Source organism: Ostrinia furnacalis, unplaced genomic scaffold, assembly GCF_004193835.3.
Source record: "Ostrinia furnacalis isolate ACB-3 unplaced genomic scaffold, ASM419383v2 OfSCF7555, whole genome shotgun sequence".
Classification (NCBI taxonomy): Eukaryota; Metazoa; Arthropoda; class Insecta; order Lepidoptera; family Crambidae; genus Ostrinia; species Ostrinia furnacalis.
Genome location: NW_021137794.1, coordinates 66,987 through 88,718, shown reverse-complemented (window position 1 = coordinate 88,718; position 21,732 = coordinate 66,987). Strand labels below are relative to the sequence as shown.

Genomic DNA, 21,732 nt, shown 5'->3' with positions numbered 1-21,732 from the left:
GGAAAGAGTCAACAGGCATTTACTGATTAGCTGGGCAGATAAGTTTTACCCTACACTGCATTAAATTACATTTTATATCAGACTGTTGAGTTCTCTACTTTTTTTTGGCATTTCTTTAAAGCCACTCGGGTAATGAAACAAGAAAATATTACAGATTTTCATTTATTTCAGTGATTACTGATTACATAATTATAATAACATACGATACCTTAACCTATGTTGATTCTAAAAAAATCATTTCCAATATCACCCTTAGCTATTTATTAAATTTCAGATTAATCCATTAAAAATTACTGTTTTAAGTTAATTCTTATCTTATAGTAAAATATGAGGGTGGAGTAAAACGTGGTGTTGTCTAAACGCTAGGTTTTATACGTTAAAACAGTTTTACCCCCGCTCGATACACTTCAAGACAATACATTCGTGTCAAGGAAATACACAATCTTTGGTTTCACACAACTTAACATAAAAACGCAATAACTTAAACGAAAAACTTAACATAATAAAGGATTGCCCCGGAAATCGCCGAAAACTTTCAAATTGAAAAGTTTTCAAGGAAGAACTTTGCCACCGAACCTCGACCGAGGTCCCTAATTATCATCTACTTCATTTTAAATAAACAATTACTCCATTTTATTTATTATCATCTAAGGTTAATTCTCTGAATTGCAATTTTATCATATAGATTAACAAACAACTTTGATTCTTGTTTCTTATTTTTAAGTAACGCTACGAATTAATCGCTATGTTTCCTAATTTATAACTATTTATCACTAAAAAGGATAGGTTTAATGTGGAACTGAATTGTGGTGGAGATATGGAAACAGATAGAGCGGAGAGAAGAGGAAGATGGTAATGGCATGTGAGAAGATGTAACGTAGAAAAGTACGTATAAGGAATTGACATAAGTTCCCTATGTTAAGAGCGATGCAAACGATACTATAGCGCAAGCTCCAACTCGTATGAAAATGGTCTGCATGATTTATTGTCGGTAATAGCATGTCGTCCATATAGATAGAAGACTGGCGACGCTTACGACCGTGGAGAATTCTCTAAACAAAGGGGAAGTATATTCACAGCCAGAATGATTTTCCATACTTCAAGTCTAGATATGGTAAGGGGAAGGTATTTTTTTTAGTTTTAGAAATGTTTAAGTTTAAAGTTAGATTTTATTTTAATCTATAATTATCTACAGTGCGTAAGTTTATTTTTTTACTATTTTATTCAAAATTAGGATTAAAGGCAATCCTTTTAATGGAATGTTAGATTAATAGCGCTACTCAGGCTCAGACTCCCAAACTTTACAGCGACGACGTGAATCCGTTGAAATTTTAATACTCCAACAGAGAATTCGCATCAACGCAGAAAAGTTTCAGCTTCCAATCCAAGAATTCTTAGATATAATTTAGAAGAAGTTTATTTGGAAACTACGATAGTTTGCTTTAATAAGTAAACTTTGAATGACTTAGGTAAAATTTTCAATTTAATTTTGAATTATACTAAGCTAATCAAGTGCTAGATTTAAACTTGATAGTTGATTTTATTTACTTATAATGTTTAATGCCGGGTGAGGGGATAATGAAACCATAGAAGACGTGGTTGAGGGCGGTAATGCGGAAACAATAGACAGAGAAGGGATGAGGCAGAGGAGTATAAATATGATAAAACTGGAATATAGAAGATCGCTAAGAGATATTTTATAGAAGCATTACTAGATAATGGCACTGCGGAATGTACCTGTGTTCATAAAAAAGTATCCTAAACCTCCTTAACAATTACTTTGGTTTCGAACAAGATTATGTTATTTCACAATTTTATCGTTCAATTTACCTTAAATTTACTTTCTTCGACTACTTTAACACCACCGACCTTATCGTCCCTCATTCCTTTTATTGCCAATAATATCCGAACCTCATCATTCCGTGACTCAGCAAATAGATGTTAAGTTGTGATTGCGATTTAACCCTATAGTTTAATTATAATATCGTCAAACGCGTAGATCCTTGAGCTCTAAGAATCTTCACATTCAATGTACAATTTTAAACTAATTTCAAATGGCAAAACTCTCCCCTGTGCCAAGAAAACAAAAGCTACAATTTTATTATTGCGCCGGACCAACTGAATCAGCAGAATCATATTGAGCAGGTTTCGGTTGGTCCAGGACAGAATCCAAATCAACTCCATACAAAAATGAAAAAGGAAGTTGCTTTGTTTTGTATGGAACTGCTTGGGTTCTCTTGTTACATTTTGTAACTTTATTTCAATCCAAAAATCTAAATGTACCCAATTTCCGGCAATTCTCAAGACAATATCAAAACAAATGTTAAAATATAAATGTTTAAATCTGATTTTAACATACGTTGTTCAAATTATAATACTTTACATTGTTTCATTACAATTTTTAATTCCAATATTTACTTTCCGGTTACAACTACCGATAGATTCGTGTCCGAACATTTTATTACTAGAAATACAAAATTTAACGTATTTACAATCATTTTTAACGTTTCAACAAAACATTCATAAGTACATCCTTGCGTCTCGCACAGTCAAAATGTACATTCTTTACAACGTCACTGAACAAAAGGACTAGATTTGTTTGGGAACAAAAAAACTAAATAACGTAATCAACTAAAGCGACTTAAGTTTTGGCTTCGCTACCGTTACCATGATGTCAGATGGAATATGTTGAACTACATTTCTATGTTCTTTATATTGTCTGGCAGTTTCGTTTCTTTATAGCTTGTCCAAAACTTGTATATCTTGCAAACTTTGTCTGTCTTGAGCAACACCAATTTTGTGGATGATATTATAGACCAGACATGCCGTTCTTTCCCGTTATCGCCTGAAGAAATCATTTTAGAATTTGGTGATATTTTTTTACATACTTTTAATAAGATTACATGATGACGCATTTCCCTTTTTCGGCCCAAGGGTTGTTTTTCTTGTCGGGGGCGTGTATGAGTGGATCGTTTTTCTCGTTTTCTTCCACATACTCCCGCATCCTGTAACAAAGAATGAGATCATTAGTGAGGGAAAAACTCGTTGGAGTATTCACTTCGCTCGCGGTAATGTGCGCACGTGAAGTGGTCGCGGACTAAACGTTGGAAATAATTTTATCACGTTTTTTTTACGCCAAGATTTTTATTACGATTATTGGTGCTTTTTTATTGGAAACCCTGATATGGTATAAGTTAGGGTTTGTGGTCAGCGGCAATTTTATAATTTGGTTTTGATAAGAAAGTCTCAATAGATAACCAGTAAATATGAACTGTAAATACAGTAGATTCAAAACCTTTTACGTTGAGGCTAATTAATTATAATTCATGGTAAGCTAAACTATGAATAACAGTCCTTAATCATAATAAACGATGGTATTGTGTAAACTATGATAAGTCACGTTTGCCCTCATTCCTGAAAAGGAAAACAGTTTGTATGTCCAAATATATTACGAACCATTTTCCTTTATGTTCACGTTGCTTATAAAATCTTCATTGTTGAACAAACATTATGTTTGGTTCTGGAATGGAGGCCGCGTACCGGAAAACGCAACGTGGGACGTCCACCTACAAGGTGGACCGACGACATCATAAAGGTAGCAGGGAAGCGCTGGATGCAGGCCGCTACCAATCGATCAACGTGGAAAGCATTAGGGGAGGCCTATGTTCAGCAGTGGACGTCCTATGGCTGAAATGATGATGATGATGATGATGATGATGATGATGTCCTACATGATGTCTCCACTTATAGCTGAGATTGTTTAACAGTTAAAATAAATGAACAGCTACCCCAAATTCTCTTAAAAATTCAATTAAACATCCCAACTTAAGAAATGGATAAATTAATATGAAAAGTTAGTTAAATTACAATCAATGGGCCAAGTTTCTTGGCACCTGTTAATATATTATTGTTCTTGAGTAATATTCAAAGTTTTGCGCGAAGGAACGACGTTTTATTTGAGTTTGCCTGAAAATTGTATTTTATTAGGCAATTCACATGCCTTTGTGGGGGATTCAATTTATACTTTATCCGGGCTGTACAAAGTTTCTTATACTTCCAGATGGTTAAGGTTTAAAATGTATAGTTACAGTTAAGACTATATTTAATCAAGTCTGTGAATTCCGCTCTTTCAAAGAAAACTTTATATCATCTCCCCTTTCATCCCCCTTTCAAAAACAGGGGTAAAACTATCTCATGTTCTTCCTGGGTCTATGTTTACTAAGTTTATACCAAGTTTCATTTAAATCTCTTTAGCAGTTTAAACGTAAAAATGTAACAGACAAAGATACTTTTTATATTATTATACCCAAGCTTTTGCCCGCGTGCAATTTTATCTGTCACAGAAAAGCTTTATCGCGCGCATCCCTGTTTTAAAACCCGGGATAAAAACCATCCTATGTCCTTTCCCGGGACTTAATTTTATCTCCGTACGAAGTTTAATCAAAATTGGTTCATTGGTTTAGGAGTGAAAGTGGAACACAGGCAGATTACTTTTGCATTTATAATATTACAACTACTACTTGAAGAATATTATAATGATAATGTTGTTTGTCTTTAATTATGTTCTTAATCAAAATGTGTCCTTGCCATAACATAAAACTAGCAGATTTGTCGTAAAACCAAAGCAATAAAAATATAAAGGTTCTTTTACAACCACTTAGCGTCGCGGACCGGGTAATATGTTTGTTATATTATCTGTTATGGCGAAGGTTGGACCGGTATCTGGACAACCTCATTCATATGGCAAAATACTATGTAAAATAATAGTTATACATAGATTAAGCGCTCTTTAGTGTAGTTATTTCCACTAATCACAAGAAACTTGACCTTCGCTGGTTTGGTTTTTTATTGGCGATCGAGCTGTAGATCCTGCAAAGCAGCGCGGTGGGAACGAGAGGTGGGAATAAGTAGTCTCGTTTATCATTAAAAGATCAATGTTGAAATAATAAAATTTAGGTGATCTTACAGTTTGGAAACCGAAGAGAGAGCAGATAGTATGAACCCAAACATAAAAGAAGTCTGAACAAAAGTATTCAAATACATACATTGTAACATAGCGATAATGATCAAAGGTTAAAAGATAAAGTAAGGTTATTAGGAAAAGATAGATATAGAAATGTAAAAAAATCCAACCGAATTGAAAACCTCATCCTTTTGTTGAAGTCAGTTATGTATTCTTTACTATCCGTTCTGATGTCACCAATAACAAATTTTTGCCTTCATTAATTACTCTAATTTCAGAAGCCGCAAGTCGGTTACTTTTTGAGGACAATCGTGTTTCGTTTTCATGATTGTTAAAATATTTTTTGCAACGATCTATTCATCTATTTACCTATGTGGATTGTACAACTTTTTGCATGATAACAGCTATTTGACCCTGTTCAATGATAGGTAAAACCCCTAAAAAGGTTTCTGGCGACGTCGCCAGTTAGATAAGAAGGAAAATACTTTATGCGAGACGGTTACGACTGCATAAATGAATAGCAATATACAATTACCGGGCATAATGAAAATAATGTCAAAAGAGAGCTAGTAAATTATGCTTATATCGTATGGAAAGTGGTTATTTTTCTTTGAGGATGTTTTACGGTGTTTTGACTTTTATGTCTAACGAAATATCATTAGAAGTGCTTACTTTATTTATTTTAAGACCAGGATATTGTTAAAACAATCGTGTCATGAAGAGTTTGTATGCGGAAATACTGTAAGTAAATCACCATAAACATCTTTAAATCATTTGAAATATTGCTTTGTTTATTAAAACTAATCAATAAAATTATTGTGTTTCAAGGTTTGATAGCTGTAAAGATAAAAAGAAAACTTCGCGCTTAAAAGATTGTTAGTTAAATGACAGTTAGTTTCATCGAAAATGATTCATGGATGCTCACATTAAGCTGGTGCCCGCTTTATCCTTCCTCTAGTGCCTTAAAAAGTACCAGTAATCAATTATTTAAGGCCATTTAAAAGTTAATTCTTGACTGGCAAGCGCCATTACCTATGAAGTTTAAAGCTTTTCAAAAGCGAAAAGCTCATCGGTTCTTTATTGCTGTCCACTAAAAATGCTTTTGTCCCAAACTAGATTTAAGATCAAAGCGGAGAAAAAGGACCAAAAATATGCTAAAAGTGCAACCTATTCCAACGAGCTGAGGCTCTATTGTATAAAACAGTCACGGTAAAGGGAAATCAGCATAAAATACACAAATTTTATGTGTGAAAAACAATATTTTTGGACCCGGGTCGCATAATATCTTCCGGGCAAGGTGTCCGGGCAGTTTGTTGAATATTTTATCGGAAGCTATTCCTTTAGCAAAACGCCTTGTTGTCAATCGTTGACAAAAGATATAGTTCGTAAGTTTATGTTTCTTCGTTCAAGGAATAATAATGTAAGTTTGTTCGTTCGTTTCAGCCAAATGACGTCCTCTGCTGGACAAAGGCCTCCCCCAAGGTTTTCCACAAAGAACGGTCCTGCTCTGCCCGCATACAGGCTCTTCCCGCGACCTTTACCAGATCGTCGGTCCACCTAGTTGGAGGCCTGCCCACACTACGTCTTCCAGCCTGTGGTCGCCACTTGAGAACTTTAGGAGTAGGTATTGCAGGTCTAAAGCTCGCTCTTAATTTCCCAAGAATCTTATTAAATTTTAGTAATTTAAAAAAATAGTTGTATGCTATAGACAAACCTATAAAGTCAGGTTTACATAGCATGTTGTTACCTCAAACAGAGAACAATTAAGCAATATTGCAAGCTACATTCACTACGCACTATATTCTCGACCTTCACGAATTACGAATTCAATATCTTAAGCTTCCAGTCAACAAGTATCAAAAGCGTATAACCAAAGGTTTCTTCAATATCAGTAACAGGGCAGCCAACCGACAGAAATAAATTCAATAGGCCTCAGTCCTCATAAGAGGCATCAATAATTCAGAGGCTGTAAAAAATAAATCTCAGAAAAGACAGCTCTGTTATAAGAGTTTTCTCTTCTGAAGGATTTTTACTGTATAGATAGAAGATGAAATAAGCGGTAATGAAATTTGTGGACTTTTAATGATGTAGCTACATTAAATAATGATTAATCTCAGTCTCAATATGGGTTTTTGAACGACGAAACGGGTTAATGATTGTTCAATACAGCGTAGATAGGCAAATTATTCAATATTGCATCACTACAAATTACAAAGCAAAGTCGCTTATCGCTGTCTGTCCCTATGTATGCTTAGATCTTTTAAACTACACAACGGATTTTGATGCGGTTTTTTTTAATAGATAGAGAGATTCAAGAGGAAGGTTTATAGGTATACTTAGCACCCGTGCAAAGCCGGGGCTAGTCGCTAGTTTAATATAAAACTTGACAGTAACAAGAATTACAAAAGTTAATACGGCATCGTATAGTCATAGTAATCCAGTGCTCTACTAAATATTAAAAGTAGGTTCTCTTTGTTTCCAAATGTTGATGGATTAAGCAATTAGTGAGCAGAAAGGTATATTCGATTATATGTAATGACCGTTTTACCCTTGGCAAAGTTTGGTACTGAAGTAGCTGATGAAGTAGATTATTTTGAGAAGGGTCTGCTGACTTATTATCTGATCTAGATCATCGTTAAAATGTGTGTAATATCATCGGACAGTATTTGTAGATTAATCGTTTGTTTAATATAGTTTCGACTATCAAACGTAATTAAGCAGAATTTGAACGGACTAGTAAATCGAGCTAAGTAAATGCTACTGTGATATCTTATACATATGAGTTATTTTGCAATAAATACCTACTATACTATGGTGAGTCGATAATGGTTAAATAACCATTAAATAATAATATAAAACCTGTTAGCTAAATAATGTTAATACATTAATTTTATTAGACGGTGAGTTTAGTTCAAAATTTAATTTATGCGAACAAAATGTAAAGAACAAAAAAGTTCTCATCCAATTTGACTACATAATCTTAGCGGTAAAAATAGCTAATACTTCAGAGGGAATATTATACATAAATTGTTCGAAAACAACAGAAGTTGTCGAACATAATGGAAAAGTTTTTTTTCTCTCGACTTTCTGAACAAGCCTTTTCAGTACTTCGCCACTGGAGGGGATGACCCTAAACCGACTCATTAATAATTTATTACGATCTAAAATCGAATATAGAAAAAAGTTTCAGAACATGAGAGTACTTTTAAAAATCTGAGCTTTCGGCCTAATAATGCTTGGTATAATTATAATATTTTTTGGGATCAGTTGGAAAAGGACGGCGTATACAAGAAAAAAAAACACCATTAACTGGTAAAAATAAAATCCGCTAGATGTCGTTATCAATATTAATAATGTACAATATTCAGTAACGTCAATGTAACCAATATCGTTTCGCACCAATATCGCTGCACGCAATATTCACCATATTGAACAACATTTTTTTACAAAAACTTAATTAACAGCTCCTAATAAAAACCTTTTTGTCTGCGAAAATAACAATGAAGCCTAAACCTAAAAAACGAGGGCCTCCATACATGTTGATCGGCTAAATTGACTACATTAATTCTGCCGAGGCTCGGGATTTTTTCGTTCACATGGAAAATCCTGTACTAAAAAAGGCTACAAAAGACGTAAAAACCATTAATCTTTTCCCTTATGTACATGAAAAGGAACTACAATTCCTTTTATCTGGATTGTAGCAACTGATAACAGAGCCCCGTTTTCAAACATTATGAGAACTTTAAACAACCTTGAGATACGGCCCAATCGAAACTTACGAATCCGCAAAGACTGAAACCTCAGTTCTTCAAAATCCAGGTCTATCAAAAAAAAAAGAAGTAAATAGCCAAAAAAAAAAACAAAAGAGTTTTGAACCCATGTTTTTAAACGTTATTTTTTTTGGTTACGATACAAAATAAGTACCACAAAAGTTTTAGTTAAAAAAAGCTTGGTTAACGCCGTATAAAACTGTATCGAAATATTTCATTAATCAATATACAATATTAACTCTATACGATATTTATCTTTCTACTTGTATGTGCAATCATAAACAGCACCTTGTAATAGGTGAAACTATTAAGATCCTCTAAACCTGAAGTTTCACCATACGACTCTATGAATTGTATTCATACATCCGTAAATTCCAACTTCCAACCAGTTCATCCAAAAATGGGACATAAAGAACCAACTTTCAGTAACATTCGCCCACTTCTTCAAGACTTGCCTCCAACTTTGAAATACGGGCCATTCCATTTTTTAATTTTCCCCGCCATTTCAAGAATTGAGAGCAACGATGGCTAAAATCGGCACAGTTACTTTATGTTGGCACTAGAATTGATTTTTGTGGCTATAAAATTGAATAATACTATTCAATATTAATGCAAAAGTTGAAGTTGCAAATTTTTGAATGAAGTCGTTAGTAAGTTCTTTCAAAAGATTTAAAATCCTTTGGTAAAAAAGTTATAAAAATGAAAACGGTAATAAGCTTTTAACTTGTCTCAAAATATTATGTTATTTAGATTATTTGAGTTGTTAAAAATATACGTACCTTCAAAAACAGTTCGAGCGTATTATTAAAAGTGGCCTACAATATTCAGTTACCCTATGAAATGGGTCAATAAACTTATTCTTTCTAACAACACTATTCTGCAAAACCTGTCTACACCGTTCACATAAAATACCTAACGTTTATACTAAACGTAATAAGGTCTCAAATCGAATGCCAACAAATTCCGTGCCAACTGATAAAGTTCTAAAATCCAATTTCCAGGTGAAACCGCAAATGGCTGCAGATAGTATGAGGGGATATTGTCGAATTAAACTGTGATTGGGTGGGTCCTGTATAATACGGACGGGGTACAGTTTATCGTGGCTGGATTACATGAGTCGGGGGAATGGGTACAAATAACATTTACAGGTGTGGGAGAGAGAGAAAGAAAACTTGAAAATATTGTTCAGATTTTATCTTGTTTTTAAGTAATAGGAAGAGTAGCTAAATAAACGTGTAAAGTTTGGGCTGCGCCATTATTAGCAGATCGACTATTATATTGTAAATTTTAATGAGCAGTAGGTAAAATAGTGATTCCTTAATAGATTTTACAAAAGGAAACATTTTATTGCATAAATATTTTGGAAAATTTATTGTTTCAGAGCTTTTTTAGGAAAGTTTTACATTGAAGTTATCTATATTTATAAAAGCGAAATATCACTGATTGACTGACTCACTCAGTCAACACGAAATCTCAGAAACTACAAGTGCTAGGAGTCTCAAATTTTCCATGAGGGTTCCTTTATGAGCGTAGGTGCTCACTAAGAACGGATTTTACGAAACTCCACCCCTAAGGGGGTTAAACGGGATCCACGCGTACAAAGTCGCGGGCGGCCGCTAGTTGGTTAATAATACTCAATAAATTCAAATAAAAATTCAAAGTTCAGTGATATCTCTACATTGAAGCGTTCGAGTGAAAGCACTTAAATATTATGAAGATTTACTAACTGTTCTGATTTACTATGGCATAACTAAGAGCTCACCTATTGTTGAATCTAACTTTGATTGGCGTTGAGGAGTAATTTTAGGGTGGTAGTGTTTGTACGAACTTATGTAACAATTTTAGAACAGAGATAACAAGAGGTGCTTGCTCAAGGCCTAAGGTTATGTTCTAAACTAACTGTTTGATGTTCTTTGTAACTAAATAGGACTCTAGGCTTGGCCTTTGTTACTTACTTTGGTTGTTGTTGTGAGGTAATTTTGTGCTAGGAATAATGTTAATGTACAGTTTTTTAAACAAACTACATAGCTGTGCCCGTGACTTCGTACGCGTAAAAATAGTTAGAATAATATTTCCCGTTCTTGCAACATTTTTCTTTACTGGAGCAGTAAAGAAAAATGGCCCCTATTGGCTATAGGGTGATTTTTTTTATGTGACAGCAGGCAAACGAGCAGACGGATCACCTAATGGTAAGTGATTACCGTCGCCCATAGACACCCGCAGACCAGGGGCGTTACAGGTGCGTTGCCGGCCTTTAAGGTGAAGATACGCTCTCTTCTTAATGTTTTATATCCTTGATAAATGGGCTATCCAGCAATTTTCAAATCGGACCAGTTGCAGTAGTTCCTGAGATTAGCGCGTATAATCAAACAAACAAACTCTTCAGCTTTATATAATATTATTAAGTATAGATTAATTCGTAATTTATTACTGGTTGGTTTCCTACTTTATCTTGGTCGGTGATTAGCGTAACAGATAGATTTTAGTAAGATTTTAGATCCAAATGGGGTTGCATGTCCCAATGCTGCCGGAGGCATATTATATTATTGTATGTACGAGATTTTAAAACCAAGGTGTACTATCTATCTCCTTTATCAGTTATCTAGTCCTAGTTAAGGTAGATAATTTTAATTTATCTACAGTGTACACTAATATTATAAAGAGGAAAACTTTGTTTGTTTGGTTGAAATGAATAGGCTCAAAAACTACTGGACCGTTTTTAAAAATTCTTTCACCATTCGAAAGCTACATTATACACGAGTAATATAGGCTAAATTTTATTTTGGAAAAAAAATAGGGTTTCGTAAAATATGTAGATAATGTAGTCCACGCGCCCGAAGCCGCGGGCGGAAAGCTAGTAGGAGAAATATAAGGAATATTTTATACATTTATTATTCATAAGCTGGGCATTTTATATTGGACAGCTGAAAGAAAACGTATAATATAAATTATTCACTAAAGAGAAATATGAAGTGAGTGTTCACTTGAAAATACATTAAAAATATTTCAATATAATAATATTTAACTTTAATATTACGTAATCATGAAGTACGCGGTACCTGAAGCTTTTAACAATATTCTGTTTTCACAGAAGAGAGAATAATTAAGCTCTGCGTTGCAAAATAACAGGTTGAAATGTGAGATTTATAAGTTTAAAGCTTTCAGTTTGTTACGAGAATATCTAGTTTCCCAACACAAATGTGAACTGCTATATTTTGTGAAAATAATTTGTAAACTCAGAACACAGTTTGTTTATTTGCTTCGGGAAATTTCCAAATACACAGTGAATTTTAATAAAACAAAGGTTGTTTGTATTCGAGAATGATGAGATGAGTTGGAATTATAAACAAAGCGTTTTATGTAAGCAGTATTTATGTAAGTATAGCTTTCTGACACACAGCGTTCTGGCTCAGGTGGATGACATTTTCAAGTAAACCTAGGCGCAGACCATCGATTTTTCATCGGCCGATAGTTTAGTCGGGCAGTTGATCAGTATGGGCATGTATGGAAGTGCGCACATTACACCGATTTGATTTGGCCGATTCTTCATACAATTTAAAATCGGGCACAACTATCGGCCAACTAATAATCGATGGTCTGCGCCTAGTCTAACTTAAAAGTCAACTCAAAATATGCTTACGGGGTTGACAAATTGTAAAGGACGCACTCTTCGGACACGCACACCCAGAAAGGGATCGTAACCGTATCAACTTGAGGCGGTCAGTATTCTTTATATGAAATTCCATACTGCTACGCACACTTATCCGCACCGTAACGTAAACGCCTCACCTCGCGGTTGACAGGCGAAAGGCGATGACAGCTCGCGAAAGTCGATAACAGTGTTGATCCCTTTCCGAGTTGATAATTCTGCCTTATGACCTTTATGCTTCTGCTACTACCAAGGTGCTTAATGTCTATGCAAACAGCGTGGCTTTTAGTTTTGATCCGAATATACAGGATGTTAGGTAAATGGGTATATGAGCCGACACTAGCCCATGTTAACCTGGGCATATAAATGGTATGGTGAAGTCAGAAATTTGATATTATCATTTTAATTTTTTTGATTTTCATACAAAATATTTTTTATAAAATTCGATTTGTATGAAAATTAAAATAATTAAAATTAAGATATCAATTTAACATGGGCTAGTGTCGGCGCATATACCCATTTACCTAACACCCTGTAGTGTGTCCAATAGATTTTATAATAATACACCAATATAGTGTGCAATATCGCGCTTCGCAATGGATTAAACAGTCTTTATTTTTATTTGCTCTTGAATTTTCTTGTTCTCGCTCTATCTTCCACGCTGAATAAAATCGATGTGTACTACATTAAGCGGTTGATTGGATGATGTGGTCTACTTGGTCAAAACATGTACTCATAACTGTTAGTATTAACCCTCTGATGTGTGTATTACTTTTTTTTACTCAGCACGTTATGGTTTGGTAACCAACTGTTTTAGTAGTAGTCTCTACACTGATTTTACATTTAGATACTTTTTTAGTATTTTAGGACAGCTCTCTAGCCCATCAAACCTCAAGCAGTCGCTTAAGACCGTGTAACAATTGATTATTTATTTATTTATTAGCTTATATAAATAGTATTAACAACTTCAACCCTAATATCACAATCAATAATGAGGTTATCCAACAGGTAACTGAAGCTCGTAACCTTGGCGTCCTTATGGACAATAGACTTAAGTTTCACAGTCATGTTTTGGAGACGGTTAGGAACTGCTATTATAGGCTCAAAGTACTATACCATGTACGAAATTACTTGGATGTTGACGTGAGAATTAAACTCTGTGAATCTTTAGTTTTGTCCAAGCTTAACTACGCCGATACCGTCATAGGCGAATGTATCTATGGTTACACTAAAAAGGTCATTCAGCGGGTGCAGAATTCCTGCGCCCGATTCTGTTTCAACATCCCGCGTAGAGCCCATATCTCGCCTTTCCTCAATCAAGGAAACCTTCTTAATATGAAATCAAGACGTGCATTCCATTACGCGTGTTTACTATTTGGGGTTGTGCGTACTAAAAGTCCACCATATCTATATGAAAAGCTTTTATTTTCCCATAGGAGTGTTAGGCTTGCCTCACGCCTTGGATGTCCTAGTCACAGTACCGCAGCATTTCGTGGTAGTTTCCGTTACTCTGCCACGAAATGCTGGAATAACATACCACCGCCTTTCAAAAGTTGTAATACATTGAATTCTTTTAAATTAAATTATAAAAAGTATCTTTTGAACTTGCAAAAGCATACATAATAATGTGGAATTTATTTATAAAAATAGTACCAACCTTTTAATTAAAAACTCAATGGATTCTCCATCATGTCATAATTTTAAAAGAAATATTCGAAGGAACTACATAATTTCTTTACTTAAGTTATTTTGTTCATGGCTGTACCTACTCTTTGTTACATAATATTTGTCTAACTAAGCTACTATTTAATAATCAAAATTTCGCATAAGCTGTTTAATTAAATTACCTGTCAAAGCTGTATTAATTTTTAAAATCACTTATTTGTAAACCGGTTGTTCTTGGGCGGGCTGCGCCCTTTTGCTCAACTGGCATCCGCAGAATACCAGTGGTCGTGACGTTCTCTCTGCCGTCACGGCTTATACTGAGCAGATGCCATTTTGGTGCATGTACTTTACTGTTTGGTTTTGTTATATCTATTTGTTATTTTATTTTGTACTAGTATCGAATAAATACTTTTCTTTCTTTCTTTCTTAACTTGAAGGTAGAGAATGCCTAATGGCATTAAGTTCGCATTTTGTACCAATTCATATGGTATTAAAGATTAAATAAATAAATACTCTCTACTTTTTTTGGCCATTAAATTATTTAAAACTATACGATATTTAAAGTGCTTATTAATTTTTAACTTTTTATTTATATTATTTTCCAGGTATGTACACCAGATAGCTACCAGCTAAAGATAGTAAATTGTAAGTAACAAAAACAAAACTCTCTCGTTAATTTCACTGACTAAAATGAACAAGAACTGAAATTATGTTCCGCATTTGAAGTGTTAAGTACTAATCTTTTTACAAAGAGGGATTATCGGCTCTCTGAACCACTACCAAGTTACATAAAGACGTTACGCGTTTCAAATACGCATCGTATCCGATTTCACTGTAATTCGATTGTCCGTTGTAAAACAAGTAGGTGTGTAGAGGCCTTAAATAGACCTCGGACTGTAGGCATTCCAGGCTTGATAACTTTTAGTAATTCTTTAGTAATTCCAAAGAAACATGAGAAAATTTTCTCGAGGTGCCATGTTAATATGAGAAGAATTTTTTTTTCAAATTCAAATTCAAAATTAGTTAGGAAACATTTTCAATTACGAGTAGGTATATCAATTAAAGGCCAATTTATTTTACGTGTTTCGTCCTAAATTCAATCATTGGAAGTAAAATCATATTTTAGTACCTACCTACTCTAAAGCTTGGTTTCTGATTTGAGATTATAGCTTGGTCATCTTCTACTCAAGGATAAAGTTAATTTAAAAATCCATAAATACTTGATTAGATGAACACGCTCAAACTAAAAATCTCACTTCAAAAACCGGGCCTAAATCGTTATACCTACCTACATACAGCCCTGTATAAATTTTAATGAATCAAAAATGTATTCTAACCACCGACGTCACTCCTTCAAATAAACTTGAAAACCAAGCAACACCCTCTTATTCTGGATGAATAGTCAATTAACCATTCAATAGAATAAGGTCAAAGGATATCCCAATTGACAACTGACTCATCGATTATATCGATGAACGTTATCTTTAGAAGTTTGAAAGGCATTAACAAACATCGTTTTGATAGACTTGATTGAAAAGAAATTGTGGTAAAGATTGAAAATAGAGACTGGGTTTAGTGAGCTGATATATCAGACCATATCTACCATTCGTTGACAATATTTATTAATTTATCTACGCAACGTGAATGTCGATGTACAAGGATTTAAGTTTTTAATTTTTAGTTTTCTCCTTTTCCTTCAAAAACAAGTGAAAGCCTGGGTAACACTAATGAGAGAATATTTTATATTGAATGCGATAGCCAATAAAATAGATAATTTATTTAGTGGAAGTACAAAACAGACACAAGAAACAGAGGCTGGGAAGGGGTATCTTTGTTCAACAATTACGTCGAAACTAATAGACGTAGAAATTTATTACTATTAATACGATGCAAATAAAACATACCTACTTTAACGACCTGGTTTCTCTTGTGGTGGAAAATAAAACAATCACATTATAACGATACTGGTCTAAAAAGATCTGATATGATGCTTATGCAACCTTTTAGCTGCTTGAACTTAACCTAAATTTAGATTTTTCTACCACCATTTCGGGACAACATAAAATCTAGAACTGAGAATAAAGGGGCGGAAGAAACTCAGTAGCCATTCGTTAGCCTGTTGTTCAATGTAGGAATACAATTTATAAGACCTAATAACTTTTCCCCACGGCTTCGCCCGCGTTAGTCTTGGCCTGTCACAGAATGTCTTTCGCTATTCTGTAGCCTATGTTCAACAAGGATAATGTATATGTTACGGTCAAAGTGATAAATGTGAAAATTATGAATAATCGCCGGTTATTATGAATAATTACCGCATGATTTGGTTAATGTGATTAATATGAGGTCATTTATGTGTGTATAAAACTAAATAGGCGGCTTAGGGGTGGCCCAAGGGCCACCCCCGCCGCACCTTAACCTATTTTTCACTTTAAATCAAAACATTATGTTATAGGCATCATGGAAAAGTAATATTATGCAAGAAACATTCCAAACTCATTATGCCAAATTATATTAATATATGATATCAAAACGTTCAAAAGTTTGGCTGTACACGAGCAGTACACAAGATGTTGTTCTCTTTTAAGAAATTTGTTAGTACTAAGGTTGAATAATTAAATAATCACTGTTAAATGTGATTAATTTATCACTTTTACCGCGACTGTCGGTAATTATTCATAATAACCGGTTATTATTAATAATTTTCAATTTATCACATTAACCGTAACATATAGATGGTCCTACAAGGTGGACCGACGACATCATAGGTAGCAGGAAGGCGCTGGATACAGGCCGCTACCCACCGGGCAACATGGAAAGCATTGGGGGAGGCCTATGTTCAGCAGTGGACGTCCTATGGCTGAGATGATGATGATGATGATGAATGCAGAGGTAAAAAAAAATCAAATCAGATTTAAACTGGATGAACAATGTTTTGGTTTTTCATAGGAGCTAGCTATTGAAACATTGAGTCATCTACATCTACGAGTATGTTAAGAAATAATTCCATAACATGAGAAAAACAGGAAACTACTGAGAATGGGAAATACTTAGCAACTTGCTTAGTAACACTATGGAATCTTAAATGTTATTGTAATTGTGTTAAGTGCTTTTTTGCAACGAATTGTAGTCTGACGTGCTATCGTCTGTACAGCAACGCCAAATAGTTCGGTGACACCTAAAGTGGCCAAAAACTTGCCAACACAACCTTACTCCAATTGTAATAAAGGCGCGAAGTGGTAAATTCAGAGAACTGCTCCTGAATCAATAATGTACCTATTATTTCTATTTATTTATATTAACCGGCAGAGAGTGGTGACTGAGTCTGTTGCGGCGCTTCTTCTCAGCACTTGCCAAATGTTTGTCTCGAAGCGCTGGTATAGTAAAAAGATTGTGAGACATGTAGAGGCTCCTTAAGAGCAAAATATTGGCGATTTGTAAGCACTATATATTAGTCTATACAAATAAAGAAATTTTGACTTTGACTTTGACGTGTTGCGAACTTTTTGGCTACCTACTTTTGGGTGTCACACAAAATTGACGCTAACTGTACATGTGATAGCGCAGGCAGTATCAATTGGAGCTTATGACGAAAATATAACAAGGACGCTTTAGTATCCGAGTCAAGGTTATATGGTATAGGCTCTATAAAGTAAAATAGCTAGTGCTTTTGTTATTTTGATGTCAGTCTGACCTTGGTTGCTAAGTTCGTACGTGTATATTGCCAAGGTATCCGAAATGAGCGACGACTACGAAGTTTAGTTAATCAATACATTTAGATACTTACTTGTTTCATTGTATCTTTGTAACTTGTAACTTTTGCTTATCTGGGGGCACGGCAGTGCCCCCACCAAGTCGAGCAAAAAAGCGGCACGGCCGTACTATCCTTTTCTCGAAGCAATTCAGGCCATTTTCGACCGCCTGTAACTTCGTTGTGGATAAAACTAGAAGGCTGAATTTTCATTAGCTATGCAGGCATTGTAAAGACACGGTATATTTAAAATTTCATTCAATTTGAACCAGTAGTTTAAGAATTATAACGGGTCAAAGTTACTTAATTTTGTCACTCACTGACTCACTGACTCACTGACTCACTGACTCACCGATCATCAAAACTCTAAGGCACTTCTAGCAGACCTAGAAGCTTCAAATTTGGAATATAAGTAGTGTTTGGTGTATGAATCAAGGAAAAACTAAAATATTTGGGGGCACGGTAGTGCAACCGCCAAGTCGAGTAAAATTTTTCAATTTCGGTCCAGTTTTCTAGATACATAACTGCTGTCTACAAAATACAAAAAGAAATGAGATCCCATCAAAAACAATACTTGTCAAAAAAACCAAGTCTCGCAACTCAGTTGTTCTACGGTAAAAAGTTGTGAGATCCATGTAATACCAAGTCCAGGCCAGGAAATCTTTAACGTTTTACATAAATATATTGACTTGGCCATCGCATGAAAACACGTGTAAATTAAATTATTTAGTGCGATGGCCAAGTCAATAATTTATGTAAAACGTTAAAGATTTCCTGGCCTGGACTTGGTATTACATGGATCTCACAACTTTTTACCGTAGAACAACTGAGTTGCGAGACTTGGTTTTTTTGACAAGTATTGTTTTTGATGGGATCAAGTTTGACACCAACTATTGTGACTATTGTTACAAACTTACATAACAACTAACATAGAGAAGAAGAAGAGATTGTACGCTCTGGCGTTGTCTTAGTCGACTTTTTACAGCTATCAAGGCCCTTTTTTTTCAGAGTTTTCAACGTTACTCATGGATTTTATTTCAGAGTCTACTGGTCAAAAATTATTGATTTGAAATTAAACAAAGACGGATTCTGTAAAAATTACCGAACAGCAGCTGCTAACTTTTCAAATGACAACGTTAATTAAAAAAATTCTCAGTAATTGTGTCAACTATGAAGAAATTATAAATATTAGGAACTCTACACTTTTCAATTTTTACTGAGCAATTAAAACGTACTTTGTAATACCAAATAATGGTATTAAATAACTTTTAGTAGGTACTCAGAATTTGCATTCCCGTTACAACTGGTATAAGTATCAACTTTTTATTCGGATAATATAATTGACCCAGATTTCGTCACATTTTGGCGCGTCAACCCTAGGGGGTGGGTAGGGGGATGGGTCTGCGGGTAGTCGCTTTGTTTTTGGGTCACTCGTCCCGAAAGTAGCCCAATATGTTGATCAAATTTTATTCTTATTCCGCTGTGCGTGCTGGAGTGTTTTTTTAAGATGGCGCCTATATTATTTTTGGCGAGATTCGCGTGCTTTTAGGGAAATGGACGACGTATGTCGGGTTTTTGGCATGTAATATCCGTTGTAATACTGTTGGGACAATATGAAAATATACTTCAAAACATGTCTCTTCTTATACGAGGATTACGGCGTCGGACTGCCAATTTCGGAGTTGTTACAGTTCTTAAAATAATAAGAAATACTCATGGTAATTGCTCAATATTATGACCACCTCACAGTAAAACCACACTATCATCATAGTACGTACTTAAATTGGAATTCAAAAGAAATTGGAATAGGTATATGAAAATCTATCCACGCAAAAATAATGATGATATTGATGGATTACCAAAACAATAATGACTTACTTGATAGTTCTATCATAAGCTAATGTACCACAGAGTAGTAAACGTACAGAGAAACAACTCAATTAGGTACAACGACTAATTAACCTATACGCGCAGGGCTGTCACGTACGTTCACAAGGGAGTAATAATGTCAGATAGGAACCAAAAAATATCGAAAAAATGCATCGTTTTCAAATGCAGACTGTGCTTTGAGGAAACCGGAAATCGAATCCTCTTTCTCTATCATAAACACACCACTTGTGACATCTTTGAAGTTTGAATGCTATCATCATTTCAGCCATAGGACCACTGCTGAACATAGGCCTCCGCCAATGACTTCCACATCCAACGGTTGGTAGCGGCCTGCATCCAGCGCCTTCCTGCTACCTTTATCAGGTCGTGGGTCCCACGGAATAGTGAGTGCTATATCACTTTTCATTTCAAAATACATAGCGAAAGTCTGGTGCTGGTCTGGTCTGGACTGGCTGCTAAATATACCACCTTCAGTCCTTCATATTTCGTATCGTATTGTTTAATTTTCTACAATGGAAACACAGTAATACGCCAAAACAATATGACTGATATAATCAATGTAATTAGTTATGTCGCCGTTGAAGCAATTTAAAGAATATGCGAAATATTAAGGTGGTCCATTTTACCAGCCGATCCAATATACCTGATTTTTCCTCTCGCTAAGAGACGAATTTTCAGTACAAAGCTTAAAGACGTATTATTTCTTTCAAAGCTGTTTAATATAGTATTCTTAACACTTAACTTGTGATGGATTAAAGAATTAAGAACAAATGAATCAAAGAAGTTTCCCAACTTTTATTTGGTTTTCGCAACCATTCGGTGCAGTCCCTGGCACCTTCTCAGCACTTACCCTACGAGTTACGTATGGAATAAACAAAAGGCCCGTAAACATGTTCTTTTAACCCGTTCGCAGTCATAACCGTAACGGAAACACATCCGAACGTGCACGGCTTTATGCCAAGTGCCAAGTTTCTTAGGGCTAGCGCACACTGGGCGTGTTTAGAGCGCCAAATTTGTGTAGAATTTTTGTAAAATACGGTTGTTTTGTTTATTTTTATAAATTGTGGCGTTTCTGTCGCCGTTATCTTAAAATATCGAGTTACTTTGCAGTAAATAAAAGCTTAGAGTTACTTTTGTTGTGGTTTCAGATGCAGTACTAGGATTTAACGACTTGGAAAATTATTATTAGGTATCATTTAGTTTTATATTTTACGAGAAAAATCATTCGGTTGACAATATGTGTTTTTTAATTTTGAAGGAGGTTCTTCAACCTGACAGCCCATTGTCTGTTAGGACGCCTATGTGCATTATGTAATATGGTTAGGTGCAACCTTAACTTTACGGCATTGTCAGCTGAGACATTGTGACGTCACAATGACGTCATTTGTGACATACTTCGAACAATAACGCGGGTTGATTGTGGCACAGCCCGCGAAAACTGGCTTCCTCACAAAGAACAAACTAAAAAGAGTACTCTTAGCAGAAATTTGCATTTTCATGTCTTAAAAATCTGTTTAATAGTTAGATAAGATAAGATAATACTTTATCGCCTCGTTTTTACATGCTTTACAAACCTAGAAATATAAACAAAATATTAAAAGACATACGAGGCAAAAGGATGAGGCTCAGCATAAGCAAGCGAGCGAGTAAAGTTCTAAAAAAACTAAATGGATGGACTGAATATTTCCAATGTGATTTTGGTTAAAGAGAATGCATTCATAATGGTTTTTAGATTCTGAACCATCTCAAAAAATTGACTGACTTTGAAACTTATTTTGCAATGTTAAGTAATCCAAAAACGCTAGTAATAATTATTATTAGACTGTTCTCGTTGAGTTGTGACAGTATGACTATTTTTGTCCCGTTTTCAAATTCGGGTCGACCATTGTATTCTGATCTACGTTTAGACACAAACTGCTCAGTAAGGCGGTTCATTTGTAAACGGAGCGAAATTATCGTTCATCCTGCAATGGAAATGGTTATGTACAAGCAGAAAGAGAATTCATTTCTATGAATGGGAAATTAGATACGTTTCCATTATTTTTTA

At 34.8% G+C, this 21,732-nt stretch overlaps 1 protein-coding gene across 2 annotated transcripts in view; it reads right to left on the bottom strand.

Annotated features, from left to right (window-relative positions):
• Positions 1-269: 269 nt before the first annotated feature.
• Positions 270-21,732, bottom strand: part of Ggamma30A (guanine nucleotide-binding protein subunit gamma-e) — a 47,833-nt gene continuing 26,370 nt past the window's right edge. For both annotated transcript variants that reach the window (XM_028321581.1, XM_028321580.1), the window contains exon 4: positions 270-3,005. In XM_028321581.1, coding sequence (XP_028177382.1) covers positions 2,900-3,005 — 106 coding nt within the window. In that variant the 3' untranslated portion in view covers positions 270-2,899. The remainder of the gene's footprint in view (positions 3,006-21,732) is intronic.